The sequence below is a fragment of the Salvelinus sp. IW2-2015 genome, linkage group LG8 (assembly GCF_002910315.2).
Source record: "Salvelinus sp. IW2-2015 linkage group LG8, ASM291031v2, whole genome shotgun sequence".
Taxonomy (NCBI): Eukaryota; Metazoa; Chordata; class Actinopteri; order Salmoniformes; family Salmonidae; genus Salvelinus; species Salvelinus sp. IW2-2015.
Window position 1 is genome coordinate 44525549 of NC_036848.1, and position 20797 is coordinate 44546345.

The 20797-nt window shown below is 40.0% G+C and overlaps 1 protein-coding gene across 3 annotated transcripts; it reads right to left on the reverse strand.

The window, feature by feature from the left end:
- Positions 1–471: 471 nt before the first annotated feature.
- On the reverse strand, positions 472–20569 carry phf10 (PHD finger protein 10). 3 transcript variants are annotated; one of them, XM_023993483.2, is made up of 12 exons: positions 20470–20569; positions 7089–7195; positions 6790–6920; positions 6500–6583; positions 6215–6339; positions 5846–5995; positions 5551–5660; positions 5306–5450; positions 4989–5132; positions 1726–1834; positions 1314–1502; positions 472–759 (listed from the first exon to the last, which is right to left on the reverse strand). In XM_023993483.2, the coding sequence occupies exons 1-12, from the start codon at positions 20503–20505 to the stop codon at positions 662–664; spliced, it is 1428 nt and encodes a 475-aa protein (XP_023849251.1). In that variant the 5' UTR covers positions 20506–20569; the 3' UTR covers positions 472–661. The 3 variants fall into 3 exon arrangements, with proteins under 3 accessions (XP_023849251.1, XP_023849250.1, XP_023849252.1); XM_023993482.2 differs by lacking the exon at positions 20470–20569 and adding an exon at positions 19987–20175; XM_023993484.2 differs by lacking the exon at positions 20470–20569 and having other exon boundaries at positions 7082–7195.
- Positions 20570–20797: the final 228 nt, after the last annotated feature.

A 20797-nucleotide genomic window follows, 5' to 3' on the forward strand; every position in this document is an offset into this window, starting at 1 on the left:
TGCCCATTGTACTCCACACCTATCAGATGACAGGGACATGCATGCGTCTGTCACTTAGTGTAGTCTACCTGGTCGCCACGTGGCAGCTGCTATATGACTTCACAGCATCACCTGGGCCCAAAYGGACAGTAAGAGGCAAGCTGATCCCCTTTGACTCTCACCTGGACAGATGCTACACAGGGCCATGCTCTCCAGGTGACTAATTGGTCGCTTTAAAGCCAGTCCTTGTCAAATATGCATGAGGAGCTATTGTGGTGCCTGCTGTATGTCTGGTTCTATTGACTATGGCCTTAGAAACTTCACATAACATGTTGTGGTTGATTTAGCATTCTATTGTAACTGTCACCTGAGAGGAATAGGCTGTAAATAAAGAATCTTGCGTCAGGACTTTGATAAGCACTTATTGATCCCTCTTTCCCTTTCCCTTATTGGAGACATAATCTGTGCTGTAATGAAACATCAGGGCAGTCATGGGTTATTAAAAAAAGCTTTTACTGGCAAWWWTMTTTACTTCAGTGGCAATGACATTTCAAATCCAATTGTGACAAATAAATCCATATATACAGGATTACCAAACTTAATCTTAACAATCAAAAGTACAAAAAGTATCTTTAAAATTGAGTATTAGCTTGTTGAGTTGATCATTGTCRGTAATCACATTCTATTTGTGTGCAGATTTGGACTTTTTGTGTGTTTTTATTCCTCCTTTTTTCTTGGGCGTTGAGAACTCCTTGATGCAACACTCACAAACCCAGCAACCTGAGGAGAAAAAACTATGATGTTACATATTACAGAAGAGCCACATCAAACCAAAGGCTAAAAAGAGACTGCATTGTGGGATCCTTCAGCCTAAAAGGCATCTGACAAAAAACAGCTATTTCTAACATTTGATTTCAACACTTATAAAGCACTTTGACCACATTCCAAACATGAACTTTCTGATGTTTAATGTGCAGCTACACTAACTATAGCAAATTGAGGTAACAAACAACCTTCCTTGACTGCACAAAAAATAAAAAACTTAATTGGCAGTCTTCACCCCAAGCCGAAAAGTAGTTCAGTTGGCTAAGCAAATTAATAATGCTGTTTCACATAAAACCAGCTAAATTCAAATCACCACAAAACTACATATGAGACTACATAAAAGAAAGTGAGAGAGTGCGCGACAGAGTCCCTTCCTTCCATGAAATAATCACTGATCTAACACACGCATTGATAGGAGTAAGCAACGATTCCATCACAAAGATTTCACCAAGGAAAGAAGTAATGATGCATCCTTAAAGTATTTGAAAAGACCCAGAGAGAGAGCTCACCTAGAGGGATGGAGTCTAGGCCCACGCAGAAGGTGTGGAAGCCCCGGTCACACTTGTCACAGAACATCATCTCCTCCTCGTGGTGGGGCTGCTCACACACCGTGCACGTCTTACACTCCATACACTGCCACGGGTAGGTCTTAATCAGGCCCACCAGCTCCTCACTCATATCCAGGCACGATGGGTGACCTGGGACACACACACATACACACAGGGCATCGCTCGCACCACAGCACTACTCCAAAACACACTGCATAATCCCAACTTGTGATCACGACTAGGCTAATTGAACTAAGTAATTTTGCTCATATTTTAGAAGCTGTATTTTCATTGTGAACAATGCTATGTTGTAAATGAAAGCTAGTGTGATTTGTCAGTTTTAATTTAAAAACAAAACAGAAGTTCCACTTACCACTGTTCTTGCACTGTGAGCAGTGAATGAGAGCTTCTGGCTTTCCTTTCTTGTTGGACTCCTTACCCTTCTGGCAAATGCCACAAATAGCATTGGGTATGACCTTAGGCTGCAAGGGCAGAACAATGCTATAATTTTTAGCAACAAGTCTTAGTGCACCATGTGACAAAGGGCTTCTGAGCAACACGCATWATACTGTACAATATGTAAAAGCCTAAAAGGCCTGATAGGATGTATATATACACATGTATTTTCACTCGCAATTGATCCAATCTTGTTAGGTGCTTCTTATTTCACCCCCTCAAATAAGAATGACTAAAAAGAGCCTATTGTCTAATTTTGAGAGCCTCCCACATCAAATCTTTGCTTGTAGTCATCACTTATATATAGTCATGGGGACTGGGAGACTACGATACTTGGATCTCAAAAGCGCCAATGGCAAAAACCAAGAGGTCAAGTTGATTTAAGATTAAGTTGGATGTGCCATGCTGTCCCCCATCACCGCTCATAGCAGGTTAAACACTTGAATGTCCCTCCTGAGGAGACCGAGGTGTTTCCACCCATTGTTAACCCACATTTATAAAAAGGCAGTTAGCCAAAGACATTTCTGACAGGAGGAAAACTCCTCTTTCACCGCAGATATATATTTCTTTACAGGACCTCAGTCTGTGTGCTGCTAACACAATCAAAACATCTCTGTACAGTCTATTTGTTTGAAATCTTTATTTCAATGGTTAACTGTGTCTAAATACTGACACATCAAACGATTTCCTACATAAAAAGTATTGGATTAGATAAGAGCAGTTAAAGCCTTTCTAAGAAAGAAACAACGAAACGTGGGAGGGCAAATCGGAGATTAGAGACACACAGTTAAGTTAATAAAGGACATAGCTAATTGAATACAAGAGGTCTTCACAGAAAGAGGAGTGCCAGCTAAACTAGGAGAACAAAAATAGATATGACAATCAAAAGGGACACCATTATGCCATTGCACTCAAATCAAACATGTAAGACACATTAAATTCTGAGCGTGAAAAATATACAAATTGAGCTTTGAAGGATCAACATAAACTGTACCTACTTAGGTGCGCAGTCTGCACAAATATTGGGAATGTGTGCAATCAATTGGGAGGATACAGCCCATGAGTATGAAGTAGGCTGTGTGTTCATGGAAATATCACCTATTTTCAAAATGTCAACCCATTTGATGTTGCCATCCTGAAAATTTTTCATTTGACTGGTGCAAAACATAAGAAAAGAAAAGGTTACATATTTTCTGTTAGGCTTCAGATGGCTACCCCTGCAGTGTAGTGCCAACACAAGCAATTTATACCACTACGATTATGAAAATAATAATTTCTTGTAGACCCTGAACTCTACTTTAATGCCATGTTTTCTATGGCGACATTAATAGGTTGAGTACATTTTTCTGCAAGTATTGTATCTGTATTGGCTTCAGTCTTAATTCAATGAGCGCCGATATTGGAAAGTTATTGTTAAATTCCGAACACATCTATGACGCATTACATACTAACAATAAAGAGAGGGTAAGTAGACAAAGGTTTAACAAAGTTTGCTTTAAAAGTGTGGTGTGCACTCAAAACAAATAATTCTAAATCCCTTTGGAAACATGCTGATTGGAGACATAACAGACAAATCCATCCCTGTGGAAAGTTATGACCTCTCCACATCAATCAATGAGCAAATCCTGATGTATGATATGGTGTTTGTGGTGTAGTAATACGTAATACTAGTCATGCCATGACAAGCTATGTATATTTGTGCTTACTGCTCTTGCTGTCGGTTTTGGCAAACTAAATTTGATCAATTCTGCCATGTTTCCCTTGCAGTAAAACAGATGAGTAAATTGTCAGAAGGTAGATCATGTTGATCCCAGAAATGCCATTCTCTTATCAAACAATTTAAACTTAACACAACAATAACTTTCAGAGGCAACCGAAAGTAAAAAAGCCAACATATAGAATGTGTATTAACAGGCGTCTGACACACTGACATTGTGTTCTCCAGTTTCATAATAAACAAAGAACAGTCTGTAAGGTTATATCAAACAACCGTTATAGAATAACGGCACAAGAATACTGGTTTAAAAGCATACTAAATATACACAGACATAATTTGAATTATAAAACTTTTAAACACTCAAGTATTAATGTAATTTTAGTGCTACTACTAAATAAAATGTATGCTACTACTAAATAAAATGTATGTATCTTATAAAGTATGTATCATAAGAAATATGTTGTTTAAAAACAATGAATCTAGCAGCCAAATATACTGTAACTGGTCTCTTGTCTTAATTAGTGTGTTGCCAAGTACACAGAAGAGAGGTATATTAAGACATTCAAATAGGGTAAAAAATGTACAAGTCTTTAAGACCAATCAAAAGTGCAGTGAAGAACAAGTCCTAGATGTGACAGAACTACTCCAAAATGTTATTGCTCATAAATTCTGATACGGAACTATCAGTGTATTACCATATGTTTGGTATAGAACCATCACTGTTTTAAAGAGACTTTCCGGAAGATTTGCATACTTTATAGCCAGTAGTTCTGAAAGTAACGCTGAAGAGCCAAAACAGGTCCCTAAAATTGCTTCCATGCAGTACGTCATTGCTCGCTGTGTCACTGAGTCGTTGGGCCCGCCCTGCAACCTCATTGGATAACGCTGGGCAGGCCTGGGCCAGCCTTCTTCTTCTCTCACTGAGCAACTCGTCAATGTGSATCTTGCTAGCTGTCACTCAAATGGCAAAGGGCTGAAGCAGATTGGCTGGAACTCTAATTGCAATGGGGCTTGCCCACGTGGGCCAAGCTTGCATTGCTCAAAACACAGCTTCCAGAAAAGTTGTTTTCAAACTAGGGATTTTGTGGCTAATTGAGGTAAGACAATAATTCTACTCATAGACTATGCATGTATGAACTACACATTGCCACATCCAGCCCAAAGCGGGAGGTTTAAAAAAAATACTTAAGTAGTCGTCAAAGATCCGGAACGTCTCTTTAACCATATGGTCGGTTCACAACCAAACTGGACCAAGTGGAAGAGGGAAGGCAGAGTGTTGCCCCAAGAGAGAACTATTGCCACCTGGTGGAGTGTGTGTGTTAGGAGTGACAGGGCCAGAAATCGGGGTGGGGACAAAGGAGGGTCTCTCTACTGAAAGTGCTGAAGAAGCTGGAAGAGGTGGTGGAGTAGGGGAAAGGGAAAATAAGTGCTGTTGGAGAAAGTCAGGGGCTTTTTTCTTCTACCTTGTACCCAGGGACAGATTTGTGTTGGTTGAGGCGTGGGGTGGCATCTTTAGCCGGGGTGGCAGTCCTGTCCTTGGCCTTGCCCTTTGACTGCACTCCACTGTCCTGACTGTCCCCATCTGAGGTGTTTCCAGATGAGCTGTCCTGTAAACACAATTCAGTTCTTACTATTCAAGCAAGCAGCCAAGAAGTTTACATAGTCAACCTACAAAGCATCTCTAGGCATTTACTGGAAATACAATAAAACATGTCATTGCATCTCAAGCTCTGAAATCAAGAGAAGCGTGTAAAAATAGTTCCAGAATCCAGTTCCTTACTGAATTTTTCTTGCCCTCTTCTCCCTTGTTTTCATCTGCATCATCCGAGTCCCCATCGCTGTCCAGGGCAGGCAGCTCCGGGTCAAGGGGGGGCTCGAACAGGGCTGTGTTCAGGGGCAAGTAGCGCAGCTCGTTGGGAGAGTACCTGTATCAAACACAGGAACATCAATTTATCAGCTATTCAAATATCTTTAGAGGTCAGGACCTCATTCATGAAGACTAGTTTTTTGGTTAGTGACCCATACCTTTTGTAATAGTCTTGGAACTGCCCAGGGATGAGGGCCACTGGATAGGGTCCAGTCTTGGTTCTCTCTGGAGGAAGAACTTTATACCTCCCTTGGGGTACTTGGATAATCTGTTCGAAAGTTGCATTTGAAACACTACAATTACATGTTCAAATTCACACAAATAAGTCTTACAGTTTACCAATGTACCGATATACTGTATCTACTCAAACATGAACAAGTGGGAGTTCTTATGAACACATACAAAATATGTATGACTACTAAGCCTATGTGTTTATTCAAGGTATTAACGTACATGTGTCTGAAGGTCAAAATATGCCCTTCTCTCTTCCATCCTTTCCCTGTTAAAGTTACTGTTGAACTCTGCAGCTTTCTTGGCAGCTTTCTTTATGTACTCTGGCACTTTACTGGCTTCAACCTTCTGAGGGTTTTGTTGCTGCATTTTCTAGGATATAAAAATTCAATGTTACCATACAACATATAGAATAACCATGTCAACCGTTAATGAACTGTGAGTGAAAATATAATCTGGGAATTTAAATCAAAGGCTGTTGTAACATATATTCACACTCCCTTTTTTCATCCACACCAAAGCTATAAAAAATGTGTCAATGTTGCGGAGCATACTAACATTAGTAATACTCTCTGAACTCAGAGTACTTACAGAGTACTCTTTTGCTATCCTCTGACGCTCCCTCTCTTGGAGAATGACAGAATACTCAGCATGTTTGCCCGGGTACTCCTTGATCATTAAATCAATAACTTCATCACTTCGTAAAGCAGTCAAACCTGGAAAAAGAGATTCACAATTACTTAATGTATACAGTTTCAAGGTAAGGAGTAGTCTAATTCCCCAAAACAACTATTGGGATGGCTTTGGCCCTGATTGGTCTGTCACACTCCAAGCTCTTCCTGGTTACGCAACAATTACACGTTTCTAAGTTCTTACCCAAGGTGCACTGTGTCTCGGTGATGACATTTTGCTCCCTCAGATATAGCTTCTCCTTGTGGGAGAGGTCTCTCCTTTCCAAATCTAAAATAAGAATATATTGGATAATTAAAAATAGTAGGCACAAACAACATTACATACATAAAAAAATGACAATATAAACAAAGCCTGAAGGCTTATTTCCATTGATGGTCCTTTGTAGCTCAGTTGGTTGAACATGCGCTTGTAACACCAGCCRAGTGGGTGTATTAATGTATACACGKATGACTATCAAATGTCAGCCACATCACCTGGATATTTTCGCTTGAATGAAGTCACTCCCAGATATTCACTGACTTGTTCTTGCAACATATAGTACTCCCCACTGCCATCTGAGGGCCACCTGTACTCAGTCAGATTTTCTGCTGAGAAGTATGTGGGCCTGGGGAAACACACGTATGACTGAAAGGTTAAGAGCAGGGTAAAGTCTTAAGCCTATGTTAATAGACACAGAGCAGCCTAACTGTTAACGGGGATTGGGTGTGGTCTATTAGGAAGTAGTGATGCAAATATGTCTATCTACGCCTTCAGATACGACCTTACCACATACCCAAGTTCCTGACTGGAGGTGTCGCAACTTCTGGAACTGTCGCCTGAACCCATGCGCCGCCTTTTTGGAGCTTGACTGCCATCATTGGAAACTTCCTCAATGTCATCCTAAAAATACAGTTAGGATACACAGTTAGGATACACAAAACACCTGAACTATTACTTGTTAAAGTTAAAAGTTCTCTCCAGAATTTAAGTTTGTTGGCCACTGAACAAAAATGTAAAGGAAACATGTAGTGTTGGTCCCATGTTCCATGAGCTGAAATAAAAGATCGCAGAAATGCTCCATATGCAGAAAAAGCTTATTTCTCTCAAATGTTATTTCTCTCAAACATTTCTTATTTTCCAAGATAATCCACTCTAAAATGTGCAGTTGTGACACAACACAATGTCACATACAGRGTCTTAAGTTGAGGGAGTGTGCAATTGGCATGCTGACTGCAGGAATGTCCACCAGAGCTATTGCCAGAGAATTCTATGTTAATTTCTCTTCCTATAAGCCACCTCAAACATTGTTTTAGAAAAATTGGCAGTACGTCCAATTGGCCTCACAACCTACTGTAAGTCGCTCTGGATAAGAGCGTCTGCTAAATGACTAAAATGTTTCAAAAAAATTACATGTAAAAAGCAAGCCTAGAGGTAGCGCATTCATAGATGCCAGCTATAGGGCCTTCAGAAAGTATTCATACCCCTTGAATTTTTCCACATCATGTTGTGTTACAGCCRMAATTTAAAATTGATTAAATGTAAATGTGTTATTGGCCTACACACAATACCCCATAATATCAAAGTGGATTATGTTTTTAGAAATGTGTACAAATTCATTAAAAATGAAAAGCTGAAATGTCTTGATCAATAAGTATTCAACACCTTTGTTATGGCAAGCCTTACTAAGTTCAGGAGTAAAAATGTGCTTAACAAGTCACATATGTTGCATGGACTCACCGTGTGCAATAGTGTTTACCATGATTTTTTTAAATGACTACCTCATCTCTGTACCCCACACATACAATCATCTCTAAAGGTCCCTCAGTCGAGCAGTGAATTTCAAACAGATTCAACCACAAAGACCAGGGAGGATTTCCAATGCCTCGCAAAGAAGGGCACCTATTGGTAGATGGGTACATTTTTAAAAAGCAGACATTGAATATCCCTTTGAGCATGGTGAAGTTATTAATMAAACTTTGGATGGTGAATCAATACACCTAGTCACTAAAAAGATACAGGCGTCCTAACTCAGTTGCCGGAGAGGAAGGAAACCGCTCAGGGATTTCACCATGAGGCCAATGGTGACTTTAAAACAGTTACAGAGTTTAATGGCTGTGATAGGAGAAAACTGAGGATGGATCAACAACATTGTAGTTTCTCCACAATACTAACCTAAATGACAGAGTGAAAAGAAGGAAGGACATGAATCGTGCTTGCAATAAGGCACTAAATTAAAACWGCAAAAAATGTGGCAAACAAATGAACTTCATGTCCTGAATACAAAGTGTTGTTTGGGGCAAATCCAACACAACATTACTGAGCACCACTCTTCATATTTTCAAGCACGGTGGTGGCTGCATCATGTTATCGGTATGCTTGTCATCGGCAAGGACTGAGGAGTTTAGTATAAAAATAAATGTAATAGAGCTAAGCACAGGCAATATCCTAGAGGAAAACCTGGTTTAGTCTGTTTTCCAACATACACTTGGAGACATATTAACCTTTCAACAGGACAATAACCTAAAACACAAGGCCAAATATACACTGGAGTTGCTTACCAAGACAACATTGAATGTTCCTGAGTGGCCTAGTTACAGTTTTGACTGAAATCCACTTGAAAACCTATGGCAAGACTGATACAATCCAGATGTGCAAACTGCAAAGCTCTTAGACTTACCCAGAAAGACTCACTGCTGTAATCGCTGCCAAAGGTGACTTTAACATGTATTGACTCAGACATGTGAATACTTATGTAAATTAGATATATTTCTGTATTTTATTTTCAATCAATTTCAAGGAAAAAAAGCTCAAAACATGTTTTCTCTGTCATTATGGGGTATTCTGTGTAGATGGGTGAGAGAAAAAGCATATATTTAATCAATTTTGAATTCAGGCTGTAACAACAAAATGTGGAATAAGTCAAGGGGTATGAATACCTTCTGAAGGCACTGTACCTTTAGCATCTATTGACGATAGTATGTTCGTGCCAAGAGCCCTGACGCTTGTTCTAAACGTTAACACGTATATTCCGCGGTACAGTTTTGTAAACAGAAGGAACAGATCTTTCTTATCAGCAAGAAATATATATATTTTTTTTAAACGGTTAAATTACTACACACTAAGAGTGTGAACGTTAAAATGTCAAAACATTCAAACAAAATTGGAATCCTTAACATTAAAGAACAATCCCAAACCCTTTTTATGGCAGTGCAGTTACCACAAAACAATATTTTCTGTGTTATAGCCTAACTAGACAATAGGCTATAAAGGCGGGGGAAAGTTCTGTAATTTAAATAGAACTTTAGGCTACTTTGGTGAATTTGCGAGGCATGCAAGATAGATTACCAAGACATATGCACACAATTTTTTTCTGCTTGCCCACTCCTCGCTCTCCCTCGCCTGGGGCATATTCATTACACAGATTCGGTTGCAAAATGTTTCTTAAACGAAAGCAAACTGAATGAAACGGCGAGGGAGAGACCTAACTGCATTTCTCCAATAGAAACTCTCCTTTTAGTTGCAAATTGTTTTGCAACTGTTTCAACTAATGATTACACCTGTGTGTTCAGTCTTGGTAACTAAATCAGACTCCTCCGTTCCAAAACTACTGAATCTTTCTTTTGATTTTCCCATGATGTCAAGCAAAGAGACACTGAGTTTGAAGGTAGGGCTTGAAATACATCCACAGGTACACCTCCAATTGACTCAAATTATGTCAATTAGCCTATCAGAAGCTTCTAAAGCCATGGCATAATTTTCTGGAATTTTCCAAGCTGTTTAATGGCACAGTCAACTAAGTATGTAAACTTCTGACCCACTGGAATTGTGATTAAGTGAAATAATCTGTCTGTAAACAATTGTTGGAAAAATTGCTTGTGTCATGCACAAAGTAGATGTCCTAACTGACTTGCCAAAACTATAGTTTGTTAACAAGAAATTTGTGGAGTGGTTGAAAAACGAGTTTTAATGACTCCAACCTAAGTGTATGTAAACTTCCAACTGTATGTGTGGCAACATCCAAACTTTTCCCCAACAGATATTATCAATCAAACAATTCCAATAAGGCATGACATAAGGTATAGATACAACATCCTGCTGAAACAAGGTTCGTATCGCTCTGTTGTTTAATGGACCAAAAGAGAAACAAATATTTCCTACTGATGAGAACAGAGTTAATGGAAGGTAGGCTCTGAGGGTCAGGTCTTGACACGTTCCTGAATAATAAAGCAACACCTGAGAGAATTGCAAAATCTTTTGGTGTTACAGGGACCTTGTAAAGTGATAAGAATTCCTCATAACTAAGTAAAAAAKCCTCCGCATTTACAAGTTGGCTCACCAATAGAATATTATTTCTGAACCCCAAATCTAAAAACAAAGAAGTATTTTTATACAATATATCCCGATTATTCCATATATAATATCTGTGTGGAGAATAATTTCTACGCATAATTTAAGTCCATGACAAGAAAACCTGCCGATGAAAAGCAGAACGTTTCACTGGAACTTTGTCAATAATATAATTGCAAACCAACATGAAGTTAAGGCCATCAAAAGTAGAGAAGACATGATGAGGAATAAAATTCTACATAGAAGTGGGTCTTCTTAGGAATAGTTTTATCCAATTYATCTTAAAAGTATAATTTAAGGTAGTAAAGTCCAGAAAACTCAGCCCACCATACTCATACGTGTTCATTACAACAGTTTTCCTAGTGTAATGGGTACAGTTTCTCCACAGAAAGTTGAAAAGCATCTGATCTATCTCCTTGCTTATTTTACCATCAAGATATAAAGATATCTGTAGAGATACATTCAGCCTTGGTTATTATGACTCTTCCTTTTAAAGATAAGTCCCTCCGTAGGCATTGATTTAGCTTCTTCTGAGTTTTTTTTATGAGAGTTAAAATTTTGTAAGGCTCTAGACTTCTGATCCATAGTAATGGTTATGCCTAAATACGTAAGTTCTTCTTTCACTGGAATACCATAATATTAAGGTGTCACACAATCTTTGACGGCCATGAGTCCACATTTATTCGAGTTCGATTCACATTGATCGATATGGGAATTTGGTTAGCGTCTTCCAGCCAGCTAGATTATAATAATTTATTTACCAGCTATGGAAATACCTTGTACAGGACTATTATTTAAAGAATGTGTAAGAAGTTGGGTGATTAATAAAAACAGATACGGAGAGATTGGACAACCTTGCCTAATTCCTCTCTTTAACTCAAATCTAGGTAAGGTGCCATATTTCAATTTGATAGTGCTGTTACCATTTGTATAGAGTCTTAATAACATTACAGAAAAAATCCCCCAAGCCAAATTTCTCAAGGGAGTGGAAGAGGAACTGATGCTCTACTGTGTCAAATGCTTTATAAAAATCTTAAAATAATATGAAGCTATCCTCGGCTATTAGGTCTGAGTAGTCAAGTATGTCTAATACTTGATATTGTTAGAAATATGTATATTCCTCATAAAGCCACTGTGTCTCATCAATGATTGCATCCAGGACTTCTTTAATTATTTTTGCAAGTAGTAAGGCTAATATCTTATAGTCATTATTAAGAAGACAAATTGGACACCAGTTATCGATGAGCAGCACTTATTTTTTAGGCTTAGGTGTCAGTGTTATTAACCCCTGACTCATTGTAGGAGGGAGAACATTGTTTAGAAAATAATATGTAAAATTCTGAAGTAATTCCATCAACACCTGGTGATTTATTGTTCTTAGATGTTTGATAAACTCTAATCTCTTCAACTTTGATGGGTTCATCACACTGTTTAGATTCTGTATCACTGATAGTGAACATTATTCAGTGAGTCAAAAAACATCTGTGGATTCCTGACAGTACGTAGAGCTATACAATTTCCTGTAAAAATWMCTACAGTATTTAGCGATTAATTTTGGGTCATCTGTAATAACACCATCAATGTTTATCTTATTGATAGTGTTATTTGTAGAGTGAAATTTCTCACGTCTAAAGAAATAAGATGATTTCTGTTCTCCCTCAATCCATTTTTTCCTAGATCTAATAAAGGCTCCGTCTGCATTTAATCTCTCTCTCTCTATATATATATATATATATTTATTATCCAGTTTATTTTGTAACTCAATCAGTTCAATCTTCTCCCCCGAGGGGCTGGCTGGGGACCTCTGAGAAAGGGAAGTTATCTTAATGATCACCTTTTCCTCCTCAGCTCTTCTGGTCTTAGCAAGATTACTACCATATTTTCTAAGGTATTTGGTAAATTCAAATTTAAAGAGCTCCCAGTTCTTGCAATAAGATTTTTCTTCACAAGCCCTTTCCCAAAAGTGTGAGAGCACATCTTTTACCTCAAAATATCATTATTTAATAACAAGCTATTTAGCTTCCAGTAGGATGCTCTACCAAGGTCAGTATCAGGGGTAAATATTTTGAAATCAATGTAAATGGCACTATGGTCTGTGAGTAGTACAAATATTTGTAGTAACACACTCACTATCAATACATTTGGATATAAGCCAAAAATCTATTCTGGACTGTCTGGAACCTGTTTTGTTACTCCAAGTGAACGATCTGTCGGCCGGAAACCTCGATCTCCATATATCAGTAAGATCAATCTTTTCCATAAAGTATTAAACCCAAATTCTGACCGATTGTCCTACCTGGGGGCCATCTATCAGTTGAATTATCTATAGTAAATGTTAAGTACCCTCCTATCAATAATAACGAATTGGGAAATTTAGATAACCAATGAAGTATATATTTCTCTATAGATTCAAGCAACTAATCAGTCTCATGTTTGGGGTTGTACCCATATAAGTTTACAGTAATGAGCGTAATGTCATTGTAACTGATCATAAGACAAATAAAGTGACCAAAGTGGTCACATTACGAGTGTAGAATATTACCACCAAAGGTATTTTTCGTTGTAGTGACACCAGCGGAGCGTTCAGATCCATGGGAAAGCCAAATATCGTTGCCCCACTGTGACCTCCAGAAGTTGGCATCGGCAGAAATTGAGTGAGACTCTTCAAAAAAGCTAAAATCTGTTCGAAATTGTTTAGCAAATAAAAATAAGGCCTTGTGCTTCACATTGTTTCGTAACCCCCTAGCATTAAGAGAAACTATAGACAAAGACAAAACAACAAAGATTATATAAAAGTAAACTGTAGGATGAGTCAAAAACATAGGAGCAGTGAAGGTAAGCGATAAGGAACCGAGATCTGCACCATTTAAGTCAACTTAAAGTGAAAATATCTTATACCATAAACTCTGAGCTAGTTGTTATCCTGCTTTTGAAATTCAACTCAACAGAAAATGATGTTCAAGACCAAACCAAGGTTTCTCTGTAGTAAGAGAGAGTACAGTAAACCCTCTTTAGTGTAATCAGGAACTATTCTGAGAAATAAAATAGAAAATAATTTAAATAAAAGGGTACCTACTATTTTAAGTGCATATGAAAACTGATAATAAAAAATGTTTTACATATACATGTTCCGAATACCTTTTTCACTTGGAAATAAGTATTAATAACTAAATAGAACAATAACCGTGTAAAGTCAGAGCAGAACTGTATGCCCCTTTAAAACAATATCAGTTACTGTATGCATAAAAAATAAATACAACTTTCAGTCTTCTTCATAAGTTTGTAAACAAAATAGACCTTCTGGTCTGGTCACACAGAACAAAATAATAAAATTGAGGTACCGGAGTATTCTGAAAAATAGTCACCTGATGCTTGCTAGGTAACATTACTCAGTACAAGGGAAATGGGAATACCATGGCTGAAACTATCAATCTGTCCTTCTGGTGAGATTCTACGGAGGAATATGGATTTTCGAACCGTTGATGAAGCCTCGTCTTCCGACGAAGTAAGCAGCCTTTCCCTCATTTCGTGCTTTCTTGATCGTTGGCCACAACTTGTTCCTTCTTTCTATGTCCTCCGGGCTGAGATGCTCAGCGAAACGCCGACCGTGGCTCTCAAGGAAGGCGTTCTTCCTAGCTTCTTTCCAGACAGCATTCCTGTAGAATCTGGCAGTGAAGAGGATAATTATACCACTTGGTCTTGAATCGTTTGTTGCTGTTGCTTCTTGCCGAGGTGATGCACAACGTCGATGGTATCACCAACTTTGTTCTTCTCTGCAGGCATAACTTATTGGCAGATAGCCTCTCGTTGCACCTCCTCATTCTCCACCTTTGGCACGTCATAAAGTCTCAGGTTCCATCTTCTTGTGTATTGTTCCAGATCAGTGAGACGTCTATGGTAGACATTGTTATTCTTTCCCACACTTTTTTCAACTTTTGCCACTAATTTTCACATCATGCAAACTCCAGTCTTTTTCAAGCCTTGGATAACCATGGTGTTCGCGCCTACCATTTTCTCAATGGCATCAGACCTGGAGTTGATAAGTAAGGAGAGGGTAGCCACGATGTCAGAGTTCATGTTGTTGTTTTTTGGAGGGTGGAGGTTTGCGCAGAGTAACCGGTGAAGAGGGGAATTCGTCATCTTCAACGGCATTCGAAAGCATGAGATTATCCATAGGGCAAGCGTAGTTATGGCAGTTGTCTATAAGCACGTTCCTCTCTTGTTGATTAGCAATAGAACGGCTAGCTTCTTCCTTTCTTTTTTTGTCACAACTTCACATGGACATGCCAAAATAAATTATCCAATTATTATTCTAGTCCCAGGAAAGTTCTTATATCTTGAACAAATTCAACTTTTTCCCCCCACAATCTTTCTGAAAGTTTGTTGCGGAGCTCGGTAAAAAAAAGCCTCTGTTCAAGCCGCCATCTTGGCCTCCCGCCTTAAGTGGACACTTCTGATGACGTATCATGACGTCTGACATACACTTTCAGGGCAAGGGAGGAAGGAATGATTTTTAAATGGACCACCCTTGGCCGGAAATGTGTCTCGTTCATGCCGCGATGATTGAGTTTTCAACCACCGGTAGCATATTGGTGCTTTATATGCACTACAGTCAATAATAAGTGCATGTCTACTTATATAATTGTTAATATACGCCTACTGTATGATAGCTAGCATATTAATTAGCTAACTAACGTTAGCCTGCCTAGCTTGAACTTCCGAAGAAGGAAAATATTTTATTTCTACAATTTCCAAAAGATAACAACAAAAAAAACATGAGACGTTTGTGCCACCATGTGCATTAGTAGCACAATTTCGAACTTATTTGCATTCGTTTTTCCTTACAGTTGTATGGTGACTTCTCCATTGATGTTGTTTTTACGTTTTCGGGGACTTTTCTTAGTGGATGTACAATCGTCACAAATGTAATTATGGGGAGTTCAGGCCCGAAGTGAACATAATCGTACACTCGCAAAGCAAACWAAAAATTTGAGGACTGAGGGGCTTACGTTGCAAACTTCCCTTGCTTGGCTAATCATTTGGACCGCCCTCCAAGATGGTGAAGGGGATCCCCCAAAGGCATAAGGCAAGGGTAAGTGGGCGAGGGTGTGTCTTTCACATTTTTGGACCGCAGCCACAGACCAAAGACTGATACCACTACATGTTCTAATTAGCCATCTGCGTCTCTGAACATCTGTTTGTGTAATCGGAAGACTAATTCCACAAACCTGTTGTCACTAAAAAAAACTGTCGGCTGCAACTGTGTTAAAACTAGTTAACAGTAAGTGGATATTTAGCATTTGTGAAATTATTTTGATGTGATATGAAAGTAAAGGGCTTTATGTTTTTAGAACTGTACCGCAATTGAGAATACATTCACGTTTAGATGGTATTTATTAATTTTGGCTGACAAAGCCCAATCGCCTCGAAGCAGAACACATAAGGTCCTTGGACTATAAGGAGTAACATTAGGCTCATGTAGTCCATTATTGGGTTAGCCTGTGGAGGCTGCTGAGGGGAGGTCGGCTCATAATAATGGCTGGAATATAGCAAATGGAATGGCACCAACATGCGTTAGGTGTTTTGATACCATTCCACTCTAGCCATTTCCACGAGCCCGTCCTCCCCAATTAAGGTGCAACCAACCTCCTGTGGCTAGCCTTGAGGTAGGCCTAGTCCCAATTGTGATGACGCCCTCCATTGCCTGTGCAGCATAGTCACGCACGTTTACATAGAACGTCCCTTGTATGTCACGAATGTTGAATAAAAATGGAACTTACTCTGACCATTGTCCTTGGGGTTGGTCCTTCAACTGGTTGAAATTTAGAACAAAATAACGACAGGAAATAATTATTCAACCGACTTCAAAACGCAGGACTCTGTGTGGCAATCAAGAATTTGTTTGGTCATGACCCAGAGAAAGTGCACAAGACGGAAGTCATACCTGTCTTGCAAGTCTTGCAGGTGTTTACATGGTTTTGCACATGTGCCAGGTGATAAACTTTAATGGCAGTACCAGCGCTCTAAAAAGTCAGCAAAATAATACTTTCCTGTGGATATTATATATATATATATTTTGTTTTATTACTTCTACCCCTTTTTCTCCCCAATATTCGTGACAGCCAATTGGTAGTCAGTCTTGTCCCATCGCTGCAACTCCCCTACGGACTAGGGAGAGGCGAAGGTCGAGAGTCATGCGTCCTCCGAAACACGACCCTGCCAAGCCGCACTGCTTCTTGACACGCTGCTCGCTTAACCTGGAAGCCATCCACACCAATGTGTCGTAAGAAAAAACATTCAACTGGAGACTGAGGTCATCTTGCAGGCGTCAGGCCCGCCACAAGGAGTCGCTAGAGCTCGATGGGACACGMAAATCCCCACCGGCCAAACCCTCCCCTAACCCAGACGATGCTGGGATAATTGTGCACCGCCTCATTGGTCTACCAGTTACGGTCGGCTTTGACACAGCCTGGGATCGAACCCAGGGCTGTAGTTAGACTACTGCGCCACTCGGGAGGCCCTCCTATGAATATTTTGTCTCCAATTTCGACCATCTGAAGGACCAACCGCAAAGACAACTGGTCGAGTAAGGTCAAATGCAATTGTATTCAACATTCTGGATAAYWWTTTTTTGCAGTGCTTTGTTTCAGATAGTAACGTTATACCAATAATTGTCAATCCTTATCCCAGTCTGCTGTTCCCACATGCTTCAAGAGGGCCACCATTGTTCCTGTTCCCAAGAAAGCTAAGGTAACTGAACTAAATGACTATCGGCCCGTAGCACTCACTTCGCGTGCATCACTGAAAGGTGCTTTGAATAGGATAATCAAGACCAGATCCACCCTTCCACCCTACCCTGACCACCCTAAGACGCCACTCCAATTTGACCTTCACCGGCCCAATAGTCCACAGACGACGGCAAATCCAGACCCACTGCCACACTGCATCCCTAACCCTCTGGGACGAAGAGAATACCGTCATGCTGAGAATGCTGGTTCATCGACTACACTCCAGCATGTAACCCATTAGTACCCCTACCAACTCGTCCATCACAGCTCGAACCTTCTCTCACTGTGCAAGCTGCCCCTGGCGGAGTTACGGACTTCTGCACGGCCCGCTCCCAGTGTGTGAGGGTAGTTAGTCAACAAACATCTCCACCCCGCGATCCTCAACACCGGGCCCACACAAGGCGTGCGTTTCTGGAGCCCTCTCCTTATTACTCCCTGTTCAACACGACTGCGTGGCCATGCACGCCTCCAATCAACCTCATTCTCAAAAGTTTGCGCGACACACTACAGTGGTAGGCTTGATTACACAACAACGACGAGACGGCCTACAGAGAGAGAGGTGACGGGCGCCTCGGAGTGTTGTGTCAGAAATACTAAGCCAGTCACAACTCGTACAACAGGTGACGTATGATAGTGAGCTAATAAATCAACGTACAACACAGAGGAGATGATTTGTGAGAGCTTCCACGGAAATCAGCATGAAGGCGAGCACCGTCACATCGACGGACCAGTAGTGGAGAGAGGGTATGGTATAGTTTAAATTTCTCTTGCGTACACATCAACGGACAACACTGAAATTGGTCACCTCAGCCACAGACCAGCAGTTCAAGAGGACTCACAGGAGGCATGAACTCAAGGATCACGAAATGTCGAAATGCTTGATCACGAAACACGTATCAACAACTTCTACAGATGCACAATGAGTAGCAATCTCCTGTCAGGGCTCGGTATCACACCGCGAGATCTGGTACGCGAACTGGCATCCACCCAATACGTCTATATGCATAGATTGTCAAAGTAGGCTGTACCCAGAGGGTAAGCATTAGACCGTCTTCAACCCAAGCATCCACGAAGCATGAGGCAAAGCTACCGTGCCCCCTGTACTCAGGACACCTATCACCACCCGATGGTCACTAGGAAGATTAGCATAAAAGATCATTCAAGGGACAACAACACACCCTAGCACACTGCTTGTTTTCCACTAGCCCAGCTATCATCCAGAAGGTGAGGATCAGTGACAGGTGCATCAAAGCAGGGCTCCAAGAGACTGAAAAACAGCTTCTATCTCCAAGGGCCATCTCAGAACTGTTAAACAGCAACTACAACATTTCAGTGGCCGACGCCCAACTATACACTGACTCGAACTCTCCCAGTCCAGCATTTAATAGATAGCGGAATTGATGGATAATTTATGTAAAAATATGTAATCGCCTACGCCACTTTAAAACAATGCGCACTTAAAGATAATTATAATGTTTACGATAACCTACATTACTCATTCACATATGAATTCATGATACCCTTCTATATCATCTACTGCATCTTGCCATCGTTATGTAACACATGTATCACTTCGCACTTTTAAAACTATGCCACTTTATGTTTATATACCCTACATTACTCACTTCATATGTATATACTGTACTCCTATACATCTACTGCCATCTTGCCTATGCCGTTCCATCACTCATTCATATATCTTTATGTACATATTCTTTATCCCTTTACACTTGTGTGTATAAGGTAGTAGTTGTGGATTGTTAGGTTAGAAATACTCGTGGGTTATGACTGCCGTTGTCAGGAGAGCTAGAAGTCAACACGGCCATTTTCGCATACACTTCGCGCATTAACATCTGCTAACCATGTGTATGTGACAAATAAAATTTGTTTTGATATCACAGTCAGATCCGAGTGGCGCAGCGGTCTAAGGCACTGCATCTCGGCGTATAATTGGCCCAGCGTCGTCCGCGTTTGGCCGGTGTAGGGCGTCATTGTAAATAATAATTTGTTCTTAACTGACTTGCCAAGTTAAATAAAGGTTAAATAAAATGTTTTAACGACAACGAACATTGGACTTGGACTGAAGTCTAATGACACACACGATGCTAACAAAAAAAATGATATACTGGTACACTAAACAGCTAGCTAGGTACCTAGCTAGATAGGGAGACACTATGCTAGCTAAGCAAGTTAGTTAGCTAACGGTATGGATAGCTAACTAGTAATGTTAGTCGTTTGCTAACAACGACAAGTTACAACACATCGAGCCTCCCACAGTAACATAACTAACAACTATCTACATTACAAGTGGCCTGCGTTCAACAACGCTGAATAAAACTAGTAGCTAACCTGGCCTACCACTATTAAATAGTAATTTGTAAATATTTCTCACGTTGCTAACTAGCGAAACGGCGGTAGGTTTGATGACAACAAAGGAGTTGGAGGTTGATGTGTTGTCGTTAGCGCGCACCGGCTTAGCATGTTGTCTTAAACACATTATTAGCATGTATGGCCAACAATTTGTATATTCTGTTACGATATATTTGCCAAGTTTACCTTTATAGACTGCGCTCCCGGGGTTGCAGGGTTGCTATCGCAAGGTCTGGGTGGGAGAACTGTAGCCATGTTCAGCGGCTACTAGCTAGCTAGTTTCAGAGATGCACACTAGGAGAATAATGTTACCGACTGGAAACAGGCACGGAACACATTTCCACAAACAAATGTTCCTCGAGTAATGTCCAACTCTAACCACTGATAATGCAACGGGTTGGTTGTTTAGCAACAAAACCGAAGCGTGCGCAACTATGGGGCGAAGCAGACGTGATTGGTTTACATTGTTGACAACATGTTAACTGTATTTCGTCTTCAACGTTTACTAAAAACATAAATATTTGCACAATTAGCACTTGTCTCTCGTTGGTTAGCTAGCTAACATTAGTGCATTTTAGCATTCACCAGAAATCAGTCATAACACCTCAACAAGACATGATGCAAGAACAAGATTAAACTAGCTGAAAGGAGTCACTTGAAATTACCCACATGAAAGTTATTGTCATTTGGTAGCTGTCTGGCCATCCAGAATTACAACAACTCACGGACCTCTTCCCCCGAAGCTTGCGCATCGTTTTTGTGACATTGTCAGCTAACACATCTACAGTCGTGGCCAAAAGTTTTGAGAATGACACAAATATTAATTTCCACKAAGTTTGCTGCTTCCGTGTCTTTAGATATTTTTGTCAGATGTTACTATGGAATACTGAAGTATAATTACAAGCATTTCATAAGTGTCAAAGGCTTTTATTGACAATTACATGAAGTTGATGCAAAGAGTCAATATTGGCAGTGTTGACCCTTCTTTTTCAAGACC

Excerpts from the sequence above, each read along its gene's own strand:
- phf10 (XM_023993482.2), bottom strand. The coding sequence starts at position 20,055 with ATGGCTACAGTTCTCCCACCCAGACCTTGCGATAGCAACCCTGCAACC. Across the intron at positions 7,196-19,986 it reads CGGGAGCGCAGTCTATAAAG|GATGACATTGAGGAAGTTTC; the intron begins GTAAACTTGGCA and ends CTGTATTTTTAG. Across the intron at positions 5,133-5,305 it reads AAGAGGGCAAGAAAAATTCA|GACAGCTCATCTGGAAACAC; the intron begins GTAAGGAACTGG and ends TTGTGTTTACAG.